Source organism: Bufo bufo, chromosome 8 (assembly GCF_905171765.1).
Source record: "Bufo bufo chromosome 8, aBufBuf1.1, whole genome shotgun sequence".
Lineage (NCBI taxonomy): Eukaryota > Metazoa > Chordata > Amphibia > Anura > Bufonidae > Bufo > Bufo bufo.
In genome coordinates this window covers 17,725,048-17,750,086 of record NC_053396.1, presented here as the reverse complement: position 1 = coordinate 17,750,086, position 25,039 = coordinate 17,725,048, and the positions used below count along the sequence as shown (strand labels likewise).

The 25,039-nt window shown below is 46.8% G+C and overlaps 1 protein-coding gene across 2 annotated transcripts in view; it reads right to left on the bottom strand.

Annotated features, from left to right (window-relative positions):
* The window catches only part of GPSM1 (G protein signaling modulator 1), a 174,323-nt gene that overhangs the window by 82,699 nt on the left and 66,585 nt on the right, over positions 1-25,039 (bottom strand). For both annotated transcript variants that reach the window (XM_040404836.1, XM_040404837.1), the window contains 3 exons: positions 21,902-22,057; positions 19,892-20,000; positions 15,001-15,124 (listed from right to left, as the gene is read on the bottom strand). In XM_040404836.1, the coding sequence (XP_040260770.1) occupies positions 15,001-15,124; positions 19,892-20,000; positions 21,902-22,057 (389 nt within the window). The remainder of the gene's footprint in view (positions 1-15,000; positions 15,125-19,891; positions 20,001-21,901; positions 22,058-25,039) is intronic.

Here is a 25,039-nt window from a genome sequence, read left to right as displayed (position 1 = left end):
ACTTATCCACATTAAATTTCAGTTTCCAGAGTTCTGACCATTCTTCTAGTTTTCCTAAATCCTTTTCCATTTGGCGTTTCCCTCCAGGAACATCAACCCTGTTACATATCTTTGTGTCATCAGCAAAAAGACAAACCTTACCAGCGAGGCCTTTTGCAATATCACTTATGAAGATATTAAACAAAATCGGTCCCAGTACAGATCCCTGTGGAACCCCACTGGTAACATGACCTTGTTTTGAATGTTCTCCATTGACTACAACCCTCTGTTGTCTGTCACTCAGCCACTGCCTAATCCACTCAACAATATGGGAGTCCATGCTCAATGACTGCAGTTTATTGAGAAGTCTTCTATGTGGGACAGTGTCAAAAGCCTTACTAAAATCTAGATATGCGATGTCTACTGCACCTCCACCGTCTATTATTTTATTCACCCAGTCAAAAAAATCTATAAGATTTGTTTGACATGATCTCCCTGAAGTAAACCCATGTTGTTTTTCATCTTGCAATCCATGGGATTTTAGATGTTCCACAATCCTATCCTTTAATAGGGTTTCCATTAATTTGCCTACTATTGATGTCAGACTCACTGGTCTATAGTTGCTCGATTCCTCCCTACTACCTTTCTTGTGAATGGGCACGACATTTGCCAATTTCCAATCTTCCGGGACGACTCCTGTTACTAATGATTGGTTAAATAAATCTGTTAACGGTTTTGCCAGCTCACCACTAAGCTCTTTTAATAATTTTGGGTGTATCTCATCAGGCCCCTGTGACTCATCTGTCTTCACCTTAGACAGCAAACTTAGAACATCTTCCTCTGTAAAGATACATGCATCAAACGATTTATTAGTCATCCTTTCTAGTGGAGGTCCTTCTCCTTTTTCTTTTGTAAAAACTGAACAGAAGTATTCATTAAGGCAGTCGGCTAGCCCTTTATTCTCTTCTACATACCTTCCGTCCTTTGTTTTTAATTTAGTTATTCCTTGTTTTAATTTCCTTTTTTCATTTATATATCTGAAGAATGTCTTATCCCCTTTTTTCATAGACTGAGCTAGTTTTTCTTCTGCCTGCGCTTTAGAAGTTCTTATAACTTGCTTGGCCTCTCTCTGCCTAATCTTGTAGATTTCCTTATCTTCATTGCTCTGGGTTTTTTTATAATTACAAAATGCTAGCTTTTTATTTTTAATGATTTGGGCCACTTCTGCTGAGTACCACATTGGTCTCCTCCTTTTTTTGCTTTTACTGACGAGTCTAATGCAATTTTCTGTTGCCTTCAATAATGCACCTTTTAAGTAGTCCCATTTCTCCTGGACTCCATGTAATCCGTTCCAGTCTGATAAGGACTCATTTATGACTAATTTCATTTTTGAAAAGTCTGTTTTTCTAAAATCTAAAACTTTTGTTTTTGTGTGGTGGGACTCTTTCACAGTTCTTATATTAAACCACACTGACTGGTGATCACTAGATCCCAAGGTTTCGCCTACAATGACATCATATACCGAATCCCCGTTTGTGAATACCAAATCCAAAATGGCCTCCCTCCGGGTTGGCTCCTCAACCACTTGTTGTAGAGATAACCCCAGTGGGGAATTTAGAATATCTGTACTCCTGGTAGAACTTGCTATTTTGGTTTTCCAGTTTATATCTGGAAGATTGAAATCTCCCATAATGATAACTTCTCCTTTCATTGTCATTTTAGCTATTTCTTCAACTAGTAGATCATCTAGTTCTTTAACTTGACCAGGTGGTCTATATATCACACCTACACGAGTTACTGCATGGTTAGCAAACTGCAACGTAACCCAAACTGACTCTATGTTGGCCTCACCAACTTGTATTAGGTTAGATTTAATGCTATCTTTCACATACAGGGCCACTCCTCCTCCTTTCTTGCCTTCTCTGTCTCTTCTGTATAAAGAGTACCCTGGTATGGTTATGTCCCAGTCATTTCTTTCATTAAACCATGTCTCCGTAACAGCCACTAAATCTACATTCTCAGATGCCATTATTGACCCAAGTTCATTGATTTTTTTACCTAAACTGCGAGCATTTGTAGACAGGACTCTGAGCTTATCATTTCTTAACCTCAGTGCTTCTGGCCTACAGTTGCCTGATCTGCTGTTTCCTTTCCCAGTTCCTCGGGTTGCAAACCCTGAAGGTGTTTCATCTGGCTCTCCCTTGTTTGCTTCACAATTGGGCCCATGACAGTCAGATACCTCCACCATCACGGCTTAGGACGACACTCTCCTGCATTGAGGATGTGACCCATCAATTCATTTTGGCTTAAAGACCTCTTGGTTTGGGTCTTTCAATTTTCAACAGTTTTATTTCTCTAGAGACTCCAGTTTCAGGACATCTGCAGACTACTGCATTACGGTGAATAGGGATAGGGGTCGTAAAAGGTTAGCATAGCAAAACTTGGTAGGGGCCCCCACTTTACCATGAACACTTCCATCAGCAAGTTCAGAAAAACCCATGATTGGTCTACCTACAGCAAAGGGGTAAGGCACACAATGACGTCGCAGTGCAGGAATCACGTACAAAATTATGTCACCATGGAGAAATAAGGTACACATAGTAATGTCGCAGTGCAGGGATAAAGCTCACAGTGATGTCACAGTGCAGGGATAAAGCTCACAGTGATGTCACAGTGCAGGGATAAAGCTCACAGTGATGTCACAGCGCAGGGATAAAGCTCACAGTGATGTCACAGTGCAGGGATAAAGCTCACAGTGATGTCACAGTACAGGGATAAAGCTCACAGTGATGTCACAGTGCAGGGATAAAGCTCACAGTGATGTCACAGTGCAGGGATAAAGCTCACAGTGATGTCACAGTGCAGGGATAAAGCTCACAGTGATGTCACAGTGCAGGGATAAAGCTCACAGTGATGTCACAGTGCAGGGATAAAGCTCACAGTGATGTCACAGTGCAGGGATAAAGCTCACAGTGATGTCACAGTGCAGGGATAAAGCTCACAGTGATGTCACAGTGCAGGGATAAAGCTCGCAGTGATGTCACAGTGCAGGGATAAAGCTCGCAGTGATGTCACAGTGCAGGGATAAAGCTCGCAGTGATGTCACAGTGCAGGGATAAAGCTCGCAGTGATGTCACAGTGCAGGGATAAAGCTCACAGTGATGTCACAGTGCAGGGATAAAGCTCGCAGTGATGTCACAGTGCAGGGATAAAGCTCGCAGTGAAGTCACAGTGCAGGGATAAAGCAAGCTCACAGTGATGTCACAGTGCAGAGATAAAGCAAGCTCACAGTGATGTCACAGTGCAGAGATAAAGCAAGCTCACAGTGATGTCACAGTGCAGGGATAAAGCTCACAGTGATGTCACAGTACAGGGATAAAGCTCACAGTGATGTCACAGTGCAGGGATAAAGCTCGCAGTGAAGTCACAGTGCAGGGAAAAAGCTTGCAGTGATGTCACAGTGCAGGGATAAAGCTTGCAGTGAAATCACAGTGCAGGGATAAAGCTCGCAGTGATGTCACAGTGCAGGGATAAAGCAAGCTCACAGTGATGTCACAGTGCAGGGATAAAGCTCACAGTGATGTCACAGTGCAGGGATAAAGCTCGCAGTGAAGTCACAGTGCAGGGATAAAGCTCGCAGTGATGTCACAGTGCAGGGATAAAGCTCACAGTGATGTCACAGTGCAGGGATAAAGCTCACAGTGATGTCACAGTGCAGGGATAAAGCTCGCAGTGATGTCACAGTGCAGGGATAAAGCTCGCAGTGATGTCACAGTGCAGGGATAAAGCTCGCAGTGATGTCACAGTGCAGGGATAAAGCTCACAGTGATGTCACAGTGCAGGGATAAAGCTCGCAGTGATGTCACAGTGCAGGGATAAAGCTCGCAGTGATGTCACAGTGCAGGGATAAAGCTCACAGTGATGTCACAGTGCAGGGATAAAGCAAGCTCACAGTGATGTCACAGTGCAGGGATAAAGCTCACAGTGATGTCACAGTGCAGGGATAAAGCTCGCAGTGAAGTCACAGTGCAGGGATAAAGCTCGCAGTGATGTCACAGTGCAGGGATAAAGCTCACAGTGATGTCACAGTGCAGGGATAAAGCTCACAGTGATGTCACAGTGCAGGGATAAAGCTCGCAGTGATGTCACAGTGCAGGGATAAAGCTCGCAGTGATGTCACAGTGCAGGGATAAAGCTCGCAGTGATGTCACAGTGCAGGGATAAAGCTCACAGTGATGTCACAGTGCAGGGATAAAGCTCGCAGTGATGTCACAGTGCAGGGATAAAGCTCACAGTGATGTCACAGTGCAGGGATAAAGCTCAGAGTGATGTCACAATATTGGCAAAATGCACACAGCGATGTCATAATATAGATAGTGCAGGAATTTACATAGCAATGTCAAATGGGTATAAAGCACACCACATTGCCTAGCACAAAAATAACATAAAAATGACACCATGTACCCGTTTCCTAAAAAAACTAAAACAATGATGCCAAATGCACCACACAGAAATAATATAGCACATATGACACAAATCAGCAGAGGTAACCATGGGGCCACATTCAGTTTTTTATTCCACCTTACATACAATTCGTTACTAACGGCCCAAATGTTTGAGTTGATTTGGGCCCCCTTAGTTGTCGGGCCCCATAGCAGCTGCTATGTCTGCATGGTAGATGCCCATGTACCCTAACACGCCATAGAATATAACAACATCTAGGTATTATATGGCAGTCCAGACGAATACGGACAAACCAATGATCAATACTGGCGAATCAACGCTGGTCACGGAGGTCAGAAATCCTGCTGATACCACCTCACACCCTTCCATACTTTGATCGGAGTGTGCTGTAGGATCCCCCCGAAACACGCTGTCCCCCCCCCCATAATGACTAAATCTCTGCGGACAGATAACTCAATCACCGGTATAAGACACACTAGTCATCCCGGATGAAGGACTCTTCAGTCTGAGGCTAGCCCTCGCTAAAATGACTACAGTACTCTGACTGTTACTCGCCGGGTCATGCTAGGGCAGGGTGAATAATGATGCATTTACAGACGTGCCGATAGACGTCACGAGGTCTCGAGTGCAGGAGAGACGTGAAATTGTTGATACAGATGTATTTTACGACCTGCGGAGATGTCCGTGATGTGTAATTCAATCACGTTAGGTCTCAAAGTAAATGGTCATTTTCAGAAGAGCAACAAATCATTTCACTTCCTGAAGCCGAGTGACACAGGAGAAACTATACTCCAAGGGGCGTAATGGTCGCAGTCACTTCAGGATAGGTTCACTTTTGATTATGAAACCATAGGATGGGCACAAATGAGTCCACAATGAAGTATATGCCCTGCCCGATAGGTAGTCAGCTGTAAAAGGGTTAATCCTTTGCATTTCTAATGGTGGCCTCGGTGCTTCGAAAATAATCCTTTATATCCACCTTGTGCTGTTTTGGATGTTGTTTGATACCACTACTGTTTGATGCTGCACAGGGCCCTATGGGCAAGGGAACCACCATCATAAAGAGGGTCCTACTGGGTTGAATACAGAAGACTGCGCTGACTTAAAACTTCTGTCTTGAATGTGGTGTTGCACGAGTCGGCCGGGGCGACAAAGTCCTGGGTGATCAGCACTGATTTTATGGAGTCTGCAAGTGGTTCTGGACCCGTTCTACTGTGTGCGTCAGTACTGTGGGCAAAAGGAAGCCCTGAAGCTCCTAATGGAAAAGAGGCCAGAGAATGTATTATACCAAGCTGCTGTGGTCCTGAGCTTACTTGCTACCGCAAGTTGCTCAGTGAGCCTATTTACGACTCCAACCACCAAGCTGTGTGCCCGCCAGAGAACAATAACCATTTAGCCATGTGCTAGTCTACTGGAACCGCTAAGCCCTCTGCCCATAAAAGACTAACCACCAGGCTGTGTGCCCACCAGAGAACTGTAACCATTTAGCCATGTGCTATTCTACTGGAATTGCTAATCCCTCTGCCCAGAAAAGACTGCAACCACCAAGCTGTGTGCCCACCAGAGAACTGTAACCATTTAGCCCTCGGCCCATAAAAGACTGCAACCACCAAGCTGTGTGCCTGCTAGAGAACTGTAACCATTTAGCCATCATCCCATAAAAGACTGTAAGCACCAAGCTGTGCGCCTGCCAGGGAACTGTAAGCATTTAGCCATGTGCTATGCTACTGGAACTGCTAAGCCATCTGCACATAAAAGACTGGAGTCACCAAGCTGTGTGGCCACCTGAGAACTATAACCATTAAGCTGTGTGCCATTCTATTGAAACTGCAAAGCCATCAGCCCAAAAAAAACTGAAACCACCACCCTGCCTGCCAGGGAACTGTAACAATTAAGCCATGTGCCATTCTACTGAAACTGCAAAGCCCTCTGCCCATAAAAGACCATAACCACCAAGCTGCGCACCTGATAAAGAACTGTAACCATTAAGCTGTGTGCCATTCTGCTGAAACTGCTAAGCCCACGGTGCCTAAAAAACTGTAACCACTAAGCTGTGTGCCTGCCAAAGTACTGTAACCATTAAGCTGTGTGCCATTCTGATGAAACTACTAAGACCGCTGTGCCTAAAAAACTGTAACCACCAAGCTGTGTGCATGCCAAAGTACTGTAACCATTAAGCTGTGTGCAATTCTACTAAAACTGCCAAGCATTGTGCCCATAAAAGACTAACCACCAAGCATTATCTGTTACCACCAAGCTGTGCGCCCATTTGTGACTGTAACCCCTGGAGTAAAATTCTGTTTCATTTTAACTCTGCTTTGTCTGCCTCAACTGCTGCACCATCATTATAAGGTGGAGTACTGCGTAAGGCTGGCGACGCCCCCCCCTTCCCCAAAACATAAAAATAAAATGACCCTCTTACAGGCCCCTCTGAGGTCTATGTCCGCCTCTGTGACCACATAATGAAATAATGAAAACCTCCAAACAAGAAAACTCACTTCATTACAGCGATTCTTGTCGTGTTTGGAAGTCAGACCTGATGACGGCGCCAGTGATTACATCTTCTCCCACCAAAGAAGCTCTGAAGTTCAAATGCCCCATTCCAGCCCTAAAGTGTGACATGGGGGGTTTATTGCACTTACCTGCACCTGAAATCACAAATGTCCTGGCATGTACTATGATCTGCTGACATACAGAATTACACAGTAGAGATAGATGAATAGAAGAAACCACAGAGCAGAACATAAAACAATCGTTTTACCCCCCGGAAGGAATTTACCTTTTTTCCCAGCCATGTTCATGCAGAACTCTCATCCAGAGCTCGACTGTAATAAGGGATCGCTTCCCTTCTCAGACTAGATAAACACTCCGCTCCGAGAACACGCTGTGCTTGTGTTTAAGGCAACCAAGACCTTGGAAACCCTGTCAATGCTGAGAGCTAATCAATGAGGTCATTATAAGGTGTACGAGGCAAACAACCCGGCGCCGTTAACACATTATTCACACGGCATACACACGGCTGGCGGTGCGCTGTAATGCCAGGACGGACCGCGGCTGCGGTGACTAAACCTTTGCTTTTTCCTACGTAAAAAAGTATTGTTAATCCGGCTGTAAAATAGGCCGGTAATTATCGTTACGTCTGTCTGAATGTTGGGCGGATATAGGTTCCGCCAAACGCCTATATCAGCGTGATCCGTTATAAAGCAGAACTAATAGGTGGCATCGTGCCAAGGAAACCACCCAAAGTGCCGATTAGAGGGCACCACCCCTCAGGCCTCCATACACATTAGACTACTGTTTTCACAACTTTTTTTCGTTCCTGTTCTCCTTGACTCCTTCTGGGGTTGTCCCATATGGACAACCATTACTCCAAACGAGGACCTAGCCAGACGAGCAGCCGACCGTCGCAAATCCAGTAAATAAATCCCCCGGAGATCAGAGGTCAAAATTATAAGTGACCACTAAAGGAGAAAAAGTACCAGTCAACATAAATAATTGTAGAATACCAATTCTGGAGCAGAACTCTGCATTGTGTTATTCCCACTAGAAATGTATGGACAGCTGGGGGACGAGGCATTGCCCAATCGGTGCTGGTTGGTGTGGGGGGACACCCCTTTCAGCCCTCGATTTATTCATATATTTTTAGGATGAATAACAGAGGAATGACACAATGCAAAGTTATAGGAGTAGATTCTCCAGAATTGTTATTTCCATGGGGGGGGATGCAAGTGATTACTAGGACAGAGAAGTCAGGAGGATGCACGTACAAAAAAGGAAAGGAAATATAAAAGAATAAGAACCCAGATAAAGAGGAGATATGTAATGTATCATCAAGAGAGGAGCCTGGAGACGGCACTGCCTGAGGTGGTGGGCTGATGATTCTAGGTCAGCGTCTCCCCAAAGCAATCTGCAGTCACCGTCTCCAAAGGGGGGAACGGATATTAATGAGAAAAACTTCTCCATCTTGTCCTTTCACATCTTTACATGTCGCAGCTTCTCTTATCACTGCTCTTGTCGTAAGATGCTGGGCAAGACCTGAACACTTCCTAACCTGACTGAATTTGCAAATGCGGAGATTACTTTACTTATATTGTAAGCATCTGTGTTCTACTCCGGAGCTGCGCTCACCATTCTGCTGGGTGCTGTTGGAAAGGCTTTTTAATTTGTTGTCAGGCACAGACCTAGCAGCTTATCCGAGATGTACGCTGCCTGGTATATAGACTATAGCTATTTCCCAGAATGCAAATGACCAGAATACATTTCTGGGTGGACATGGGAGCGGTGAAGACTGTAAAATATCAGAATTATGAATGCAGCTCTGGGCTGACCTTTAAAGTGTACCTGTACTTAAAAAAAAATAAAGAATAAAACTTTGATATCTCATAGTCAGTGCTGAGACCACTGCCAATCGCTAAAACAATGAGAAGGAGCTGTGCCTCAGGGTCAGTCTTAGGGCATGAATGTCCACGCTGGGCGCACGCGCTGCAGATTCTCCACCTCCATAACTGTGCCTCAGGGACAGTCCTAGGGCATGAATGTCCACGCTGGGCGCACGCGCTGCAGATTCTCCACCTCCATAACTGTGCCTCAGGGACAGTCCTAGGGCATGAATGTCCACGCTGGGCGCACGCGCTGCAGATTCTCCACCTCCATAACTGTGCCTCAGGGACAGTCCTAGGGCATGAATGTCCACGCTGGGCGCACGCGCTGCAGATTCTCCACCTCCATAACTGTGCCTCAGGGACAGTCCTAGGGCATGAATGTCCACGCTGGGCGCACGCGCTGCAGATTCTCCACCTCCATAACTGTGCCTCAGGGACAGTCCTATGGCATGAATGTCCACGCTGGGCGCACGCGCTGCAGATTCTCCACCTCCATAACTGTGCCTCAGGGACAGTCCTAGGGCATGAACGTCCACGCTGGGCGCACGCGCTGCAGATTCTCCACCTCCATAACTGTGCCTCAGGGACAGTCTTAGGACATGAATGTCCACGCTGGGCGCACGCGCTGCAGATTCTCCACCTCCATAACTGTGCCTCAGGGACAGTCCTAGGGTATGAATGTCCACGCTGGGCGCACGCGCTGCAGATTCTCCACCTCCATAACTGTGCCTCAGGGACAGTCCTAGGGCATGAATGTCCACGCTGGGCGCACGCGCTGCAGATTCTTCACCTCCATAACTGTGCCTCAGGGACAGTCCTAGGGTATGAATGTCCACGCTGGGCGCATGCGCTGCAGATTCTCCACCTCCATAACTGTGCCTCAGGGACAGTCCTAGGGCATGAATGTCCACGCTGGGCGCACGCGCTGCAGATTCTCCACCTCCATAACTGTGCCTCAGGGACAGTCCTAGGGTATGAACGTCCACGCTGGGCGCACGCGCTGCAGATTCTTCACCTCCATAACTGTGCCTCAGGGACAGTCCTAGGGTATGAATGTCCACGCTGGGCGCATGCGCTGCAGATTCTCCACCTCCATAACTGTGCCTCAGGGACAGTCCTAGGGCATGAATGTCCACGCTGGGCGCATGCGCTGCAGATTCTCCACCTCCATAACTGTGCCTCAGGGACAGTCCTAGGGCATGAATGTCCACGCTGGGCGCACGCGCTGCAGATTCTCCACCTCCATAACTGTGCCTCAGGGACAGTCGTAGGGCATGCATGTCCACGCTGGGCGCACGCGCTGCAGATTCTCCACCTCCATAACTGTGCCTCAGGGACAGTCCTAGGGCATGAATGTCCACGCTGGGCGCACGCGCTGCAGATTCTCCACCTCCATAACTGTGCCTCAGGGAAAGTCCTAGGGCATGAATGTCCACGCTGGGCGCACGCGCTGCAGATTCTCCACCTCCATAACTGTGCCTCAGGGACAGTCCTAGGGTATGACTGTCCACGCTGGGCGCACACGCTGCAGATTCTCCACCTCCATAACTGTGCCTCAGGGACATTCCTAGGGCATGAACGTCCACGCTGGGCGCACGCGCTGCAGATTCTCCACCTCCATAACTGTGCCTCAGGGACAGTCCTAGGGCATGAATGTCCACGCTGGGCGCACGCGCTGCAGATTCTCCACCTCCATAACTGTGCCTCAGGGACAGTCCTAGGGCATGAATGTCCACGCTGGGCGCACGCGCTGCAGATTCTTCACCTCCATAACTGTGCCTCAGGGACAGTCGTAGGGCATGCATGTCCACGCTGGGCGCACGCGCTGCAGATTCTCCACCTCCATAACTGTGCCTCAGGGACAGTCCTAGGGCATGAATGTCCACGCTGGGCGCACGCGCTGCAGATTCTCCACCTCCATAACTGTGCCTCAGGGAAAGTCCTAGGGCATGAATGTCCACGCTGGGCGCACGCGCTGCAGATTCTCCACCTCCATAACTGTGCCTCAGGGACAGTCCTAGGGTATGAATGTCCACGCTGGGCGCACACGCTGCAGATTCTCCACCTCCATAACTGTGCCTCAGGGACATTCCTAGGGCATGAACGTCCACGCTGGGCGCACGCGCTGCAGATTCTCCACCTCCATAACTGTGCCTCAGGGACAGTCCTAGGGCATGAATGTCCACGCTGGGCGCACGCGCTGCAGATTCTCCACCTCCATAACTGTGCCTCAGGGACAGTCGTAGGGCATGAATGTCCACGCTGGGCGCACGGGCTGCAGATTCTCCACCTCCATAACTGTGCCTCAGGGACAGTCCTAGGGCATGAACGTCCACGCTGGGCGCATGCGCTGCAGATTCTCTACCTCCATAACTGTGCCTCAGGGACAGTCTTAGGACATGAATGTCCACGCTGGGCGCACGCGCTGCAGATTCTCCACCTCCATAACTGTGCCTCAGGGACAGTCCTAGGGTATGAATGTCCACGCTGGGCGCACGCGCTGCAGATTCTCCACCTCCATAACTGTGCCTCAGGGACAGTCCTAGGGCATGAATGTCCACGCTGGGCGCACGCGCTGCAGATTCTCCACCTCCATAACTGTGCCTCAGGGACAGTCGTAGGGCATGAATGTCCACGCTGGGCGCACGCGCTGCAGATTCTCCACCTCCATAACTGTGCCTCAGGGACAGTCCTAGGGCATGAACGTCCACGCTGGGCGCACGCGCTGCAGATTCTCCACCTCCATAACTGTGCCTCAGGGACAGTCCTAGGGCATGCATGTCCACGCTGGGCGCACACGCTGCAGATTCTCCACCTCCATAACTGTGCCTCAGGGCACGTATAGCCACGCTGGGCGCACGCCCTACAGATTCTACGCCTCAGAAATTGCAGGCGGAAAATCTGCAGTGTTTTACAGCAGCAGTAAAGTGCCTGCCATTTAAACAATTATCATACACACGCTGCGTAACAAAATTTTCATCAAAAATTAATCTGCGGTGCAGACTGTAAATACGCGGTATGTCAATTTATGCTGCGGATTTCACCCCTTGCAATGCCAAATACACCCCTTAGACAGGATCGACTAGGTGGGATACCCCTTTAAAGCAAGCCGTCCGGCTGCCAGTTCAGTTAGGAGTCAGATTTTTTATTTATTAATTTTTTTGACAAAGATCTCAATAATCGAAAAAGTGGAAAAGACACAACGTAAAGAAGCCCGAGAGCAAGAACAGATGATCCGGATGACGGAAGGCGCAGAACGCCCTCATGAATAATTCACTGCGCGGCTTCTATATGCCGAGTGCCGTCCTGATATTTACATTAGATGAATATGGTTTGCATTATTTAGCATTGTGTTTGTACTTTTCTTACGGCTTAATGTACGGAGCAGTTTGCTTCTGACCAGAAAACTAAACTCGTCTGACACAACGCGTTGGCTTATTAACATCTTCTTACATGAGCGACTTGTTGATGGCGAGGGTTAGTATCACAGAGGCCGCCGCCATGATGGAAATGGATCCTTTCTTTCAGCAAATTTGTGAGAGAGACAAATTGGGATGGCGATTTCCAAAACTGTGCAACAGCCTGTACTCCGCTTTTCGCCTGCAGCCTGCTCTGATATCTATTGCTGACGGGGAATAGTTCTGGCAGCTAATGGAATTGACTCCATCGTTTCCACCTCATTACGGGATATCCTAACAATTTATAAAGTAATGGTCCTTGTACGAGCGCCGATCGATAGAACAAGCGCTGATACAGCAACGCCGATCGGTACTTGTTTAAAGGGCCCAATGCAAACAAGATAGTTTGGACGCCCATACGAGTCTGCGTAATGGTGACAGCGGACCCCATTTACGCGAGGAGGTGCGCTGCCGACGACCATGATTTGTGAAAGATCTGATGAGCCAGCGAACAAACGTTTCCTCGTTTTCTGGCTGATCGCCGCCATGTTTACCCAAGCCAGTGATCGGAATCCAGGTCTCTTATGAACGGCCATTTGGCTGATGATTGACCTGTAGTTAATTTGCACTTTGCACGTAGGTCTGAACTTGTGACCACAGATTCCTGTCATGACTTGCCGTGGGAGCAGGCGAGCCATGGCAGACAATCCTCATTATCAGGCCGTATCCATTTTGCGATACACAAACTGCGGATCTGCAAAAAATGGATATTGCCGCATTTATATTAGAAATTAGAAATGCAAAACAGGCAAGAATAGGACAAGGATGGAGACAGCGCATGGATGACAACCGCGTGCTGTCCGCATTTTCTGCAGTCCCATAGAAATGAATGCAAAAAAAAAATAATGCAATGTGCATGAGACCTTAGTGTACTTTCACACACTTGCGTTAGAGGATTCCGGAACTGCCTGCCGGATCCGGAAATCCGTATGCAAACGGATAGCATTTTAGAAGCTTTGTCTCACCCGGACAACACCCTATCTGGATATCATAGAGGGCACATTTTACCTTTATAGGGCGCTACTGTGCCTGTATATGTCTTTTCCGTCAGCGGCATGCTCTATTATGGAGGCGAGAAGATCTTCTCAATACACCATATGGAGCGCCATAGTGCGGCAGGCAGCGAGTACAGCATATAACACGGGACAGGGCTGAAAGCTGCTGTGAAGAGTGCTGCTCTGGAGGGCTTAAAAAGTATCTGTAAACTCTGAAACAACCTCCAAACTCGAGTAAGCGATTATGTCAGTTTTATCTTCATACTTAGGCCTCATGCACACGACCGTTGTGTGCATCCGCGGCCGTTGTTCCGTTTTCCGTTTTTTTTTCGCGGACCCATTGACTTTCAATAGGTCCGTGGAAAAATCGGAAAATGCACCGTTTGGCTTCCGCGTCCGTGATCCGTTTTTCCAGTCCGTGAGAAAAATATGACCTGTCCTATTTTTTTCACGGACAACGGTTCACGGACCCATTCAAGTCAATGGGTCTGTGAAAAATCACGGATGCACACAAGGTAGTCATCCGCGTCCGTGATCCGTTTCCGTTTTTCCTATCATTTTCAATGCAAACTTGACTTAGTTTTTTTTTTTCCACTTTTCATGTCCGTGGATCCTCCAAAAATCAAAGAAGACCCATGGAAGAAAAAACAGTCACGGATCACGGAACAACGGAAATCTGTTTCCAAACGGTCGTGTGCATGAGGCCTTACCTGAATTTGCACTCGGAGTCCTCTCCATTATCTGCATGAGCTCAGGAGTCCTCTCAATGCATTTTACTGCTGGTTTGTCGGACCACCGCACAGATAAAACGACACAACCAGACCCGGCATTACTTACACTATACATCACTTACTCTAGTTTGGGGGGTGTTTCGGAGTTGATAGATGCTGTAACACCAAGTAGTCAGCTTCAACCGTATAAACGCTGCCAGCGTTACCTTCCGGCTACTGACAAAAAGGTGAGAGGAGGCCAAATGTTGCATTCGAAAAGCTGACATCTCTTCAGTTACACCCTAAATATCACCCCACCGTGTCAATATAATTCACGTCTACATTCCTCAGAATACGCCACAGATTATCTACTGACTGGCAGAGAAGCTGAATGTCGCGAACCCTCTAAATTCCATCGTGAAGAGGTATTTCCATCTTATAAATCGATGGTATACGGCGAGCATATGCCACCCCTTTATAACTGCTGGGGGTCCGTCCTCCACCCATCCTGCAACTCCGATTTAGATGTAGGAAGCCATCATTTTTACAAAGATAGGAATACTCCATTAACGGGGTTCTCCAAGACTTTACAACTGGATAGGTCATCGGTATCTGATCAGTGGGGGTCCGACGCTCGGGACCCCCGCCGTTCAGCTGTTTGAGACGGTAGCAGCACTTGCAGTAGCACCGCGGCCTTCTCTGAGCTTTTTCTAGGCCAGTGACGACATGTTCATCGGTCAAGGAGCAGCTCAGCCCTATAGAAGTGAATGAGGCTAGAGCGCGATACCAAACACAGCCACTATACAATGTGCGGCGCTGTGCCTGGTGAGCAGAGAGAGCAGCGGCGCCTTCTCAAACAGCTGATCAGCGGGGGTCTTACCCCCACCGATCACATACGGATGACCTGTCCAGAGGGTTAGGTCATCGGTTATAAAATCTTGGAAAATTCTTTAAAGCTGAAAGAAAAACTACCACATAGACAAAAAGGGGGAAACAAAACGCAGCGGTGTACCTTGTGCTTCATAACCTTCACATCGCGAAGCGTCTCCATCATCTACGCTGGAACTGATGCCAAGTGCGGACCGCAGTTGTGTTACATTCATGCGAGCCGTCAGCTCTCCATTTCGGTCACCGATCTTCAACAGCGAACAGAAGAAACCAGTCAAGAAAAGAAAAAAAAAGATATAGAAGAGGCGAAAGTCAGAAGATGCAAAACCCTCACGATCATGATTGACTTTCCTCATCTGTGTCCTTCCCCGCAGCAGGCTGTAGGATCCATTTATCTTTATGGGGGCTTCGAAATCTCCGGCGGTCCCATAGAGATGAATGGAGAGCAGCGCACCGTCCATTCCTGCATGGAGGCACAGGACCCGGTTCTGGTGACTGGTGGGAGTTCTGGTGGTTGGACGCCCACTCATCAGTCACTTGTCCCCAATCCTGCGTATAGGATTCATTCGTGTACAAGTTAAATGACGGTCTGAAGGTTGAGAGGAAAACCTCTACACACAGCTCGAGATTTCCATCGCTGCACGCCACAAACCCTTCAGTACAATTTAGCTTCTTCTACTTACGGTTACGTTAGACGTGGAAAACACTAAATACTAAGCGCAATTCAAGTGTACAGAAGGGGTTAATTAATTAAGTTGTTAGTCAAACATCATGTTCCCTTCCTGACCATATTCTTTACTGAGAGAATTTGCAAGACTTGAGCAAACAAACAAAAGGAACATCGGATCCTGGTAAACATTACATACCGGCTCCAAAACTGGTGCGGCTCGCAGCGCGGACTCCGTCTCGGGAGCGGCCATGGGATTCCATTTCACTTACTGGGGGAGATCGATCATCCCCCACCTACTTTTGCCAGAATTGTGGACTCAAAAAAGTTGCTAATTTTTTGAGCAAACCCTGTTTTGAGCAAAAGATTTGCAACTTTTTGCCCCCCCCCCCCCCTTCTGTCACTGTTAAAAGTAGATGGGGTATGGGCAGGGCCTAAGAGGCTGGGCACACTTACCATTACTCATACCAGTTTTCTGTAATGCCTGACACCTATGCCAGCTGCTGTAGCTTTCAGATTCTGCCGCATGGACCTGCCAGATTGCCCCAAAATTATTAAGCGGAGTGCACCTCGAAATAATTTTAACGCATCTTGCGCAGGGTTACTTCTTTTCCCATCAAAAAATACCGTTAAGCCACACCCCAAAGGAGGTGTGGTTGTGGGGGCGTGGCTTGTCACTGGGTCTTAAGTGGTTATGTGTTATGGTATTAATAATTCCCCCATTAGTGCCCCCAGTAATAATAATTCCCTTATTAGTGCCCCCAGTAATAATAATGCCTCTATTAGTTCCCCCAGTAATAATAATTCCCCCATTAGTTCCCCCAGTAATAATAATTCCCCCATTAGTTCCCCCAGTAATAATAATTCCCCCATTAGTGGCCCCAGTAATAATAATTCCCCCATTAGTTCCCCCAGTAATAATAATTCCCCCATTAGTGCCCCCAGTAATAATAATTCCCCCATTAGTGCCCCCAGTAATAATAATTCCCCCATTAGTGCCCCCAGTAATAATAATTCCCCCATTAGTGCCCCCAGTAATAATAATTCCCCCATTAGTGCCCCCAGTAATAATAATTCCCTTATTAGTGCCACCAGTAATAATAATTCCCTTATTAGTGCCACCAGTAATAATAATTCCCCCATTAGTGCCCCCAGTAATAATAATTCCCCCATTAGTGCCCCCAGTAATAATAATGCCTCTATTAGTGCCCCCAGTAATAATAATTCCCCCATTAGTGCCCCTAGTAATAATTCCCCCATTAGTGCCCCCAGTAATAATAATTCCCCCATTAGTGCCCCCAATAATAATAATTCCCCCATTAGTGCCCCCAGTAATAATAATTCCCCCATTAGTTCCCCCAGTAATAATAATTCCCCCATTAGTGCCCCCAGTAATAATAATTCCCCCATTAGTGCCCCCAGTAATAATAATTCCCCCATTAGTGCCCCCAGTAATAATAATTCCCCCATTAGTGCCCCCAGTAATAATAATTCCCCCATTAGTGCCCCCAGTAATAATAATTCCCCCATTAGTGCCCCCAGTAATAATAATTCCCCCATTAGTGCCCCCAGTAATAATAATTCCCCCATTAGTGCCCCCAGTAATAATAATTCCCTTATTAGTGCCCCCAGTAATAATAATTCCCCCATTAGTGCCCACAGTAATAATAATTCCCTTATTAGTGCCCCCAGTAATAATAATTCCCCCATTAGTGCCCCCAGTAATAATTCCCCCATTAGTGCCACCAGTAATAATAATTCCCCCATTAGTGCCCCTAGTAATAATAATGCCTCTATTAGTGCCCCCAGTAATTATAATTCCCCCATTAGTGCCCCCAATAATAATAATTCCCCCATTAGTGCCCCCAGTAATAATAATTCCCCCATTAGTGCCCCCAGTAGTAATAATTCCCCCATTAGTGCCCCCAGTAATAATTCCCCCATTAGTGCCACCAGTAATAATAATTCCCCCATTAGTGTCCCCAGTAATAATAATGCCTCTATTAGTGCCCCCAGTAATAATAATTCCCCCATTAGTGCCCCTAGTAATAATAATTCCCCCATTAGTGCCCCCAGTAATAATAATTCCCCCATTAGTGCCCCCAGTAGTAATAATTCCCCCATTAGTGCCACCAGTAATAATTCCCCCATTAGTGCCCCCAGTAATAATAATTCCCCCATTAGTGCCCCCAGTAATAATAATTCCCCCATTAGTGCCCCCAGTAATAATAATGCCTCTATTAGTGCCCCCAGTAATAATAATTCCCCCATTAGTGCCCCCAGTAATAATAATTCCCCCATTAGTGCCCTCCAGTAATATTAATGCTCATATTAGCACCCCCCAGTAATATTAATGGCCCAATTAGTGCCCCCCAGAATTAATAATGCTCCATTAGCGCCCCCCAGAATTAATAGTGCCCCCAGTAATAGTAATGCTCCCCAGAATTAATAATGTGCCCATTACTGCCCCCTTCTCTGCTTGTGCAAAAAATAATAAATAAAATAAATAAAAAAGAACTCACCTCCTCCATTTGATGGCGCTGCGGTGAACAGATCAGGACAGGACCCGCGCTCCAGTGTGATGACGTCTCACAGGTCCTGCTGCTTCCGGTCGATGCTGTGAAATGTCATCACGCTGGAGCGCAGGTCCTGACTCCAGCGCCATCAAATGGATGAGGCGAGTTACCCTAAAGGCTGTACTAATAAGCGCTCCACAATGGAAGCGCTCATTAGTAACAGTCCATATAGGAATACCGCCAATTACCATCACCGACAGGGGCACTAAATTACCGGCTTTGGGTGGCAGCCCTAATCTTGTACCACCGCAATGGAGATCGAGGCTGGCTTTAGAAGCGCAAATCTTGATAAATTTTATCCACAGAATTTTTATATTTTATATTATGAGAACAGGGATCCCATGTCACCGTCCTGATGGAGCGGCAGGCCGAGTCTGCGCCCTTCTGCTCCATTCATTCTCTATGAGACTGACGGAAATACCAGAGCTCTGTACTCGTCTATCTCCAATAGTCTCATAGAGAATGGATGGAGCGGTAGGGCGCATGCTCGTTAGTCCCAGTGGTCGGACCCCCACTGATCAGTTAGTTAGCCCCCTATGCTGTAGATAAGGGAAACCTTTCATATTTGGCCCAACCCAACTTTAAAGGGGCATCTCCATCTCACAGCTCCTGTGTATGAAGCATGCGCTGTCCTTATTATTACCTTCTATTTGAGCGTGTTTTAGGCTAGGGCTACACCGTGACAACAGGTCGGATGAAAAAAAGGTACAACTACACCGTGACATGTGTCGCGCGACGTTCATGACACACTAAATGTCGCGCAACATTTTTTGCAATGACAGTCAATGGTGTCATCCAGCTTGGATGGATTTTTTGCGACTCTCGTGTTGCAGCTGCAGCATGTCGTAGTCACAGTGCGACGCCATTTACTCCCATTAGTCACGCGACTATTCTGCTTGTAGCCCTAGCCGAATCAGAGCTCACACTGAAGTGAAGAGAGAGCGTTACCTGCACAACCTCCTCTTCATTCATGGCAGTTGTGAGCGAGGGGTCATGGGACTCCCATTGTCGAGACAGGTCTAAGTACCAGAGTAGCAGCACTTGCTGGACATTTATTGGACATCCTGTGGATATGGCATATATGCCGAGATGGAAATAATTCTTTACAAGGGGTAGGAGTGGGATTACACTTTGGGAAGTCACCAGGGTAGCCATGACACATACTAAATAGGTATGACCACTGCAATGACATACCTGACCAGACAGTGTGTTTGGAAAGGGGGGACTTGTCATCAGACGTCTCCATTGAAGGAGATACCTTGTCCATTTGACCGGTCAAGACCTGCTGAGGACCCCCTCTATGAGCCAGATCAGAGTCACTGACGAACGGCCCTCGCTCTGTCCGTCCGCGTATATTATGGAAGCATTTTACCAATCATCCTTGTGTCCATGGCCTCCTGAAAGGGGTGACAGCAAGCTGCTCCGTTCCATTTGATATGATACACCTGCTAGATTGGTGGGAGTCCAACCACTGAGACCCTCCATCAATCATGACCACAGGGTCCTGAGCTCCCTACCTGAATGAGGGGAGGTCGAGCATGCTCACCATCCCTCTATTCACTGTCTACGGCAGGCATGGCCAACCTGCGGCTCTCCAGCTGTTGTAAAACTGCAACTCCCACCATGCCCTGCTCTAGGCTGATAGCTGTAGACTGTCCGGGCATGATGGGAGTTGTAGTTTTGCAACATCTGGAGGGCCTCAGGTTGGCCATCCCTGGTCAGTGGGAATGAGCGTAGAGCAGCCATCTCCGTGGATCCAGTAACCTTCTTACCTCACATGAGATTTCCATATGCTTCCTTGCATAGCGCAGCGCCTCCTCGTGGTTCCCTAAAGAAACATAGGCATTTCCCAGACTCCAGGAAGCCCTCCCTTCTCCGACCCTAGAATAAAAACGCAAAAAAAAAAAAGCGGTCAGTGGGCAGGTAATCTACGTTATTTCAGGTTTGGTAGCTGCACAAATAGGAGCGGATCCAATCGGAGGACATCCCGAAAGAAATCTGTGCTCCTAACGTGGTCCCATGTGCTCCTGTGAATCCTCCTGAAGGCCCGACCTTCGTAGATGGAGTCACTGTGGTGCAGGTCAATGTCAATAGGATTCAATGAAAGGGGCACCAAAACCTTCACGCAAAGCACTGAAGTTGCAGCGGCGCTTCTCAGAGAAATCTCCGCTTGCATCGGCTCTGCTATTGCAGCATGTGAAGTAGCAGAGCGTGTGTGTGTGCGAACACGTCAGTGCAGGGAGAAGTATATGAATTTTTTAAAGGATACTGACAGAAAGAACAAACCGTGGTCATTGACTTAAAGAATGGGGACAGCACATGAAGGTAAAGACAATGTCAGGTTTTGCTGACTGTCATGGTTAGTTTCCGTCACAGGCAGTGGCGTACCGTCAATGGAGGCAGGCCACGTGACCGCTACAAGGCCTGGGGGGGGTTATTCTTCTCTCTCCGATGTGAAAACACTGCAATCACTAGAGGAGCTCAGTGCAAACAGATTGTTACAGCTTCCTTTTCATTCAACTGTAACTGCACAAATTCCGGTGCACTGAGCTCCCCCTAGTGGTGGCTATCGGGGACTGGATGTCGCTACTATGGGGGCTGGATGCCACTGTTATGGGGGACTGACTGTCATGGCTGAATAGGGCGGTTGTCACTGTGACGGGGGCTGTGAATATTGTAGTGGTGCCTGGATCAGTGCACATACACAGCGCAACAAAGAAGCAGAACACATGCGCAAAGCTGGTTAATACTATATATCGCCTATTCTTTGTTTAAGCGTCTTTGGCACTATTAACCCCTTAAAGGTGTCGCCCCACCATAAGAAGAATCTGTTCGGTAAAGATCCAGCCACTGGGACCCCCGAATGGAATGACGGTCACGCGTGTGCACCGTAGCTCTATTTAACTCTTTGGGGTCGCAGAAAAAAGCATAGGGTGGTTCTCCTTGGGAAAAAAAAAAAATCGATGCAGTTAAAAAGAATATTTTTTTATAGATTTTTTTATAGATTTATTTTTTATTTTTTTTATTTCCTGATATTATACTGATAATCTATGGACGTCACATGAAACTACACTGACCTGTACGTAAAACGTATTGGAATATCAGTCTGATTCTATTTCCCCTTTAAACAGTAAATATGATCTTACAGCGCCCTCTTGTGGCCAAACAAGGCATAACACTTACAATGATATCTCGCTATTGAATGTACAATAAGTTTTATTATACCATGTAGACAGCCCGCATAGAAATTGCTGACAGGCTACGGATTTAAAATCTGCAGCACACGTCAATTTCTTTGTGGATATTTTTATTTATTTTTTTACAACGTGTGAATGACATAGCTTGAAGTGTCATCCACTTATAGGTGGCAGATTTTCCGTTCCGCAAATCCAGACGGAAAATCTGCAGAGTATCAGCTACATGTGAACACAGTCTACGTGTACAAATATGTAAATGTTATCTATATAAATGTGAGATTGTATAAATCCTTATCGAGGTTGGTATCCAGTAGTTTCGGATTTTTTTTTTTGATTCGTCAGGGTACTGAGACCCCCCAACAATCGCTAAAATAATGGGGCAGGAGCATTGCGGTCTCTCGTCATTAGATGAAAACTGGCTCATAGACTTTCTATTGAGTCCACCTTCAGCTGGTGACGAGACTCCACTTCCTCCTCCTTTAGTGATGGTGGGGGGTCTAAACAACGAAACCCTCACTCAAAACTTCTGACGTCACTACGACATATTAACGGTAGACGCTGCGCCCCCGAGGCAGACACACTCACCTGTCGCCCAATTCCTGGGCGATGGACAGATGCTTGAGATGGTATTCTATAGCTCGTTCATAGTCCTGGAGTAATGTGTAAGTGTTACCCAGACTGTAACAAGCCTGGGCCTCCACCGCCTGATCCTTCAGCTGTCTGGAGAGCTGCAGGGTTTTTCTGGAATAAAACAGAAAATATTATCCATTTTTATTGCAGGTGTCCATCGCTGGAAGAAAATGAATAATTATGGCTGACAACAAGACAGATCTGACAAGCCTTTTTCTCCTTCAATCCCCCCCGCCCCCCCCCCCCCCCCCCCCCATTATGTGCGCGTTTGATTTATTATTTGGCGTACAGCTGTTCTTAAATGAGCCGTATTATGTCTGCAGTGCGAGTGTTTTACGCCTGATAGTACTTGGCAATTGTGGTGTACGACTATTGCACCTAAATGTATTATTGTGGCACATGCTACCAAGTGTCCAGGTCGTTTTTGGCGCATTCATTACCCATTAAAAAAAAGCAGTGAGGGCAGATGCCCGTCTTCCTAGTCAGTGCAGCATTGCGCTGTTAGGCCTCTTGCACACGGCCGTACTGCTCCCGTGGCCGTATTGCGGGCCGCATACTGCGGTTCCGCAATACACGGGGCACCGGCAGTGTGCATTCCACATCACGGAAGCGGACCCATTCACTTGAATAGATCCGCAAATCCGGAGATGCGGTGCGGAACGGAAGCACGGAACGGAACCCCACGGAGTGCTTCCGTGGCGTTTCCGTTCCGTGCAAAAAAATAGAACTTGTTCTATCTTTTTGAAGAACGGACGCATCGCGGCCCCCATTCATGCGGCTGCCCCATGGTCGGTGCCCATGCATTGCAGACCGCAATTTGCGGTCCGCAGCACGGGCACAGAGCCCTTACATTCGTGGGCAAGAGACCTTAGGAAGATGGATGTCCGTTAGCAGTGGCTCTGAAAAAGATCACTGCTAAAGGACATTTCAGGCCTAGTTTTCGACTATAAATGAACATTTTCCCTAAATATATTATAAAAATGTTCCCCATCTCTGTCCCCACACATTAGAAAAAAAAATAATATAAAATCTTACAGTAAAATTTTAAAGGCTATGTACACCTTTGGGGGGCAAATTATTTTTTTTAATTATTGCATTGTACTTATTTTGAGCTAAAAATCATTTTTTCAATTGGTCTTTATTAAAAATATAGAATCCTTATTTGTGTACAGAGCTGAGATTCTCTAGTAGCAGGCTCTGTATTTTCACTCTGTTCCGTCAGGCAGCTCAGCTGATGGCTCCTTATCTCTGATATTATAAACACTCATTATAGCTCAGTCCTTACATTTGTGTCAGAATGGCTTGATATTTTTTAATAAAGGCCATTTGAAAATATGATCTTTAGCCAAAAATGAGTAAAATGCAATCATAAACAAAAATTGACTCCGAAGGTATACATAGCCTTTACGTTTATTAGGCAAAAAGCTGTTTGGAAACGGTCAGAGATTATACTGTATAACACATCTGAAAAAGTGCACCAAAAAAAAATCTCAATTGCGTCACAAAATCATACACATGGGGACAAAAAAATACCCAACGCCCAGAGTGTCATAGTTTTAAGCCACTTTGTACGCCAAAAAAGGATGGACACATGGTGCACATGCTAAATGTGTCCTCATAAAAGGCGTACCTAAGTGCTCCTAAGGAATCGTAAAATAAGAAAATATCACAAGGGTCGCAAAACACAACGAAATGGGCGCAACAGTGTTAACAAATTGTGGGTACACAAAAAAACAAGGGTATCAAGGACAGAATACGACAAAAATGTGGCGCAGGCAGTAAATGTGCCTCACTAAATACTGTAAAAAGCTAGCTGTTTCAATACTAGTTATAACCACAAGGTGGCAGCAGAGTCTTCCATCACATCATTCAGCAGGTGAAGATTTGCAGCGATATGTGTTCCATTTTAGGCCATGCCGCTCCTGATAAGGCGCAAAAAGTAAAATAAAAAAAATTCTGTGCATTTTTTTTTTTTTTTACTTTTTGAGACTCCGTTTACATAAAAAAAAAACACAGCTATCCAAGGCCTTAAGCACAAAACTATGCTATATTTTTGGTCCGCATCAGATGCACATTTTTTGCAAATCAGATGTGGACCCCTACACTTTAATGGGGCCCCAAAAAACTTAAACAGCCCACCATGTGCTGTCCGCACCCGTATGTCAGTGCCGTAGTCCCGGAAAAAAAATAAAAAATTATAATAAAATAGAAAATAGAACATGTCCCTTTTGGGGACAAGGATAGGACAAAAACAAAAATGGGAAAAAATAAATCGAATGGGTAAAAAATGGCAGCACACACACGGCTAGTATCTGTGTTTTGCAGATCCATGGAGCACATAGAAGGAAGGGGCCCTCATGGATGCCCCCGCTATTTGCCGGATTTTGCCACCCAAGCTAGAAGACCTGGGGTGTCACTTGCATGCCATGATCCTTGTGCCAAGATGTTAGCCTAAAATGCTGCCCCTCAGGACAAATTCATGTCATTCATCTGCGAAGGGTATGGGACGACCAACCTTGGTCCAAGGTCCCAGTGGCAGCCACATGGTCCACCTCCATGGTAAGTACCCTGCAGATACAAAACTCTAAGCCAAGTGCCACGTAGTTTGTGGTCTCAGTAACAAATCTCTGAGCTGTACCAAAGGGGCAATATAGATTATAAAACATCAGATAATTTGGACCAAATCTCCCCTTTAAGTAGCAGACATGAGCTTCCTATGCAGAGGTAATGGGGTTTTTTTTTGTTCCCCCCCCCCCCCCCCCCCAAACCACGGCATAGCCTTGTGAGGCTTTTTGTGGCATTTCTCCCATAATGACTTCAATATGGAAATATTCTCTAACCCTGGATCTCACAGGTGGGACTTCGATTGTGGTTTCTCTTCAAAAAGAAATGTGCTGCTTGAAAGGGCTGGAAAGTCTCTTAACGTGGTTTATAGGCGGTTTTATGTGTCTGCCCTCGCGGCGTGGCCCACTACCGCGGCCAGGCAGAGAGGAAGGTCTGCAGCGCTCATCAGCCCGAGAGGCTGCACAGTCATCTCCAGGACTGCGTAATGCACATTGACATCCGAGTTAAATCAATCTAATTACAGATCAT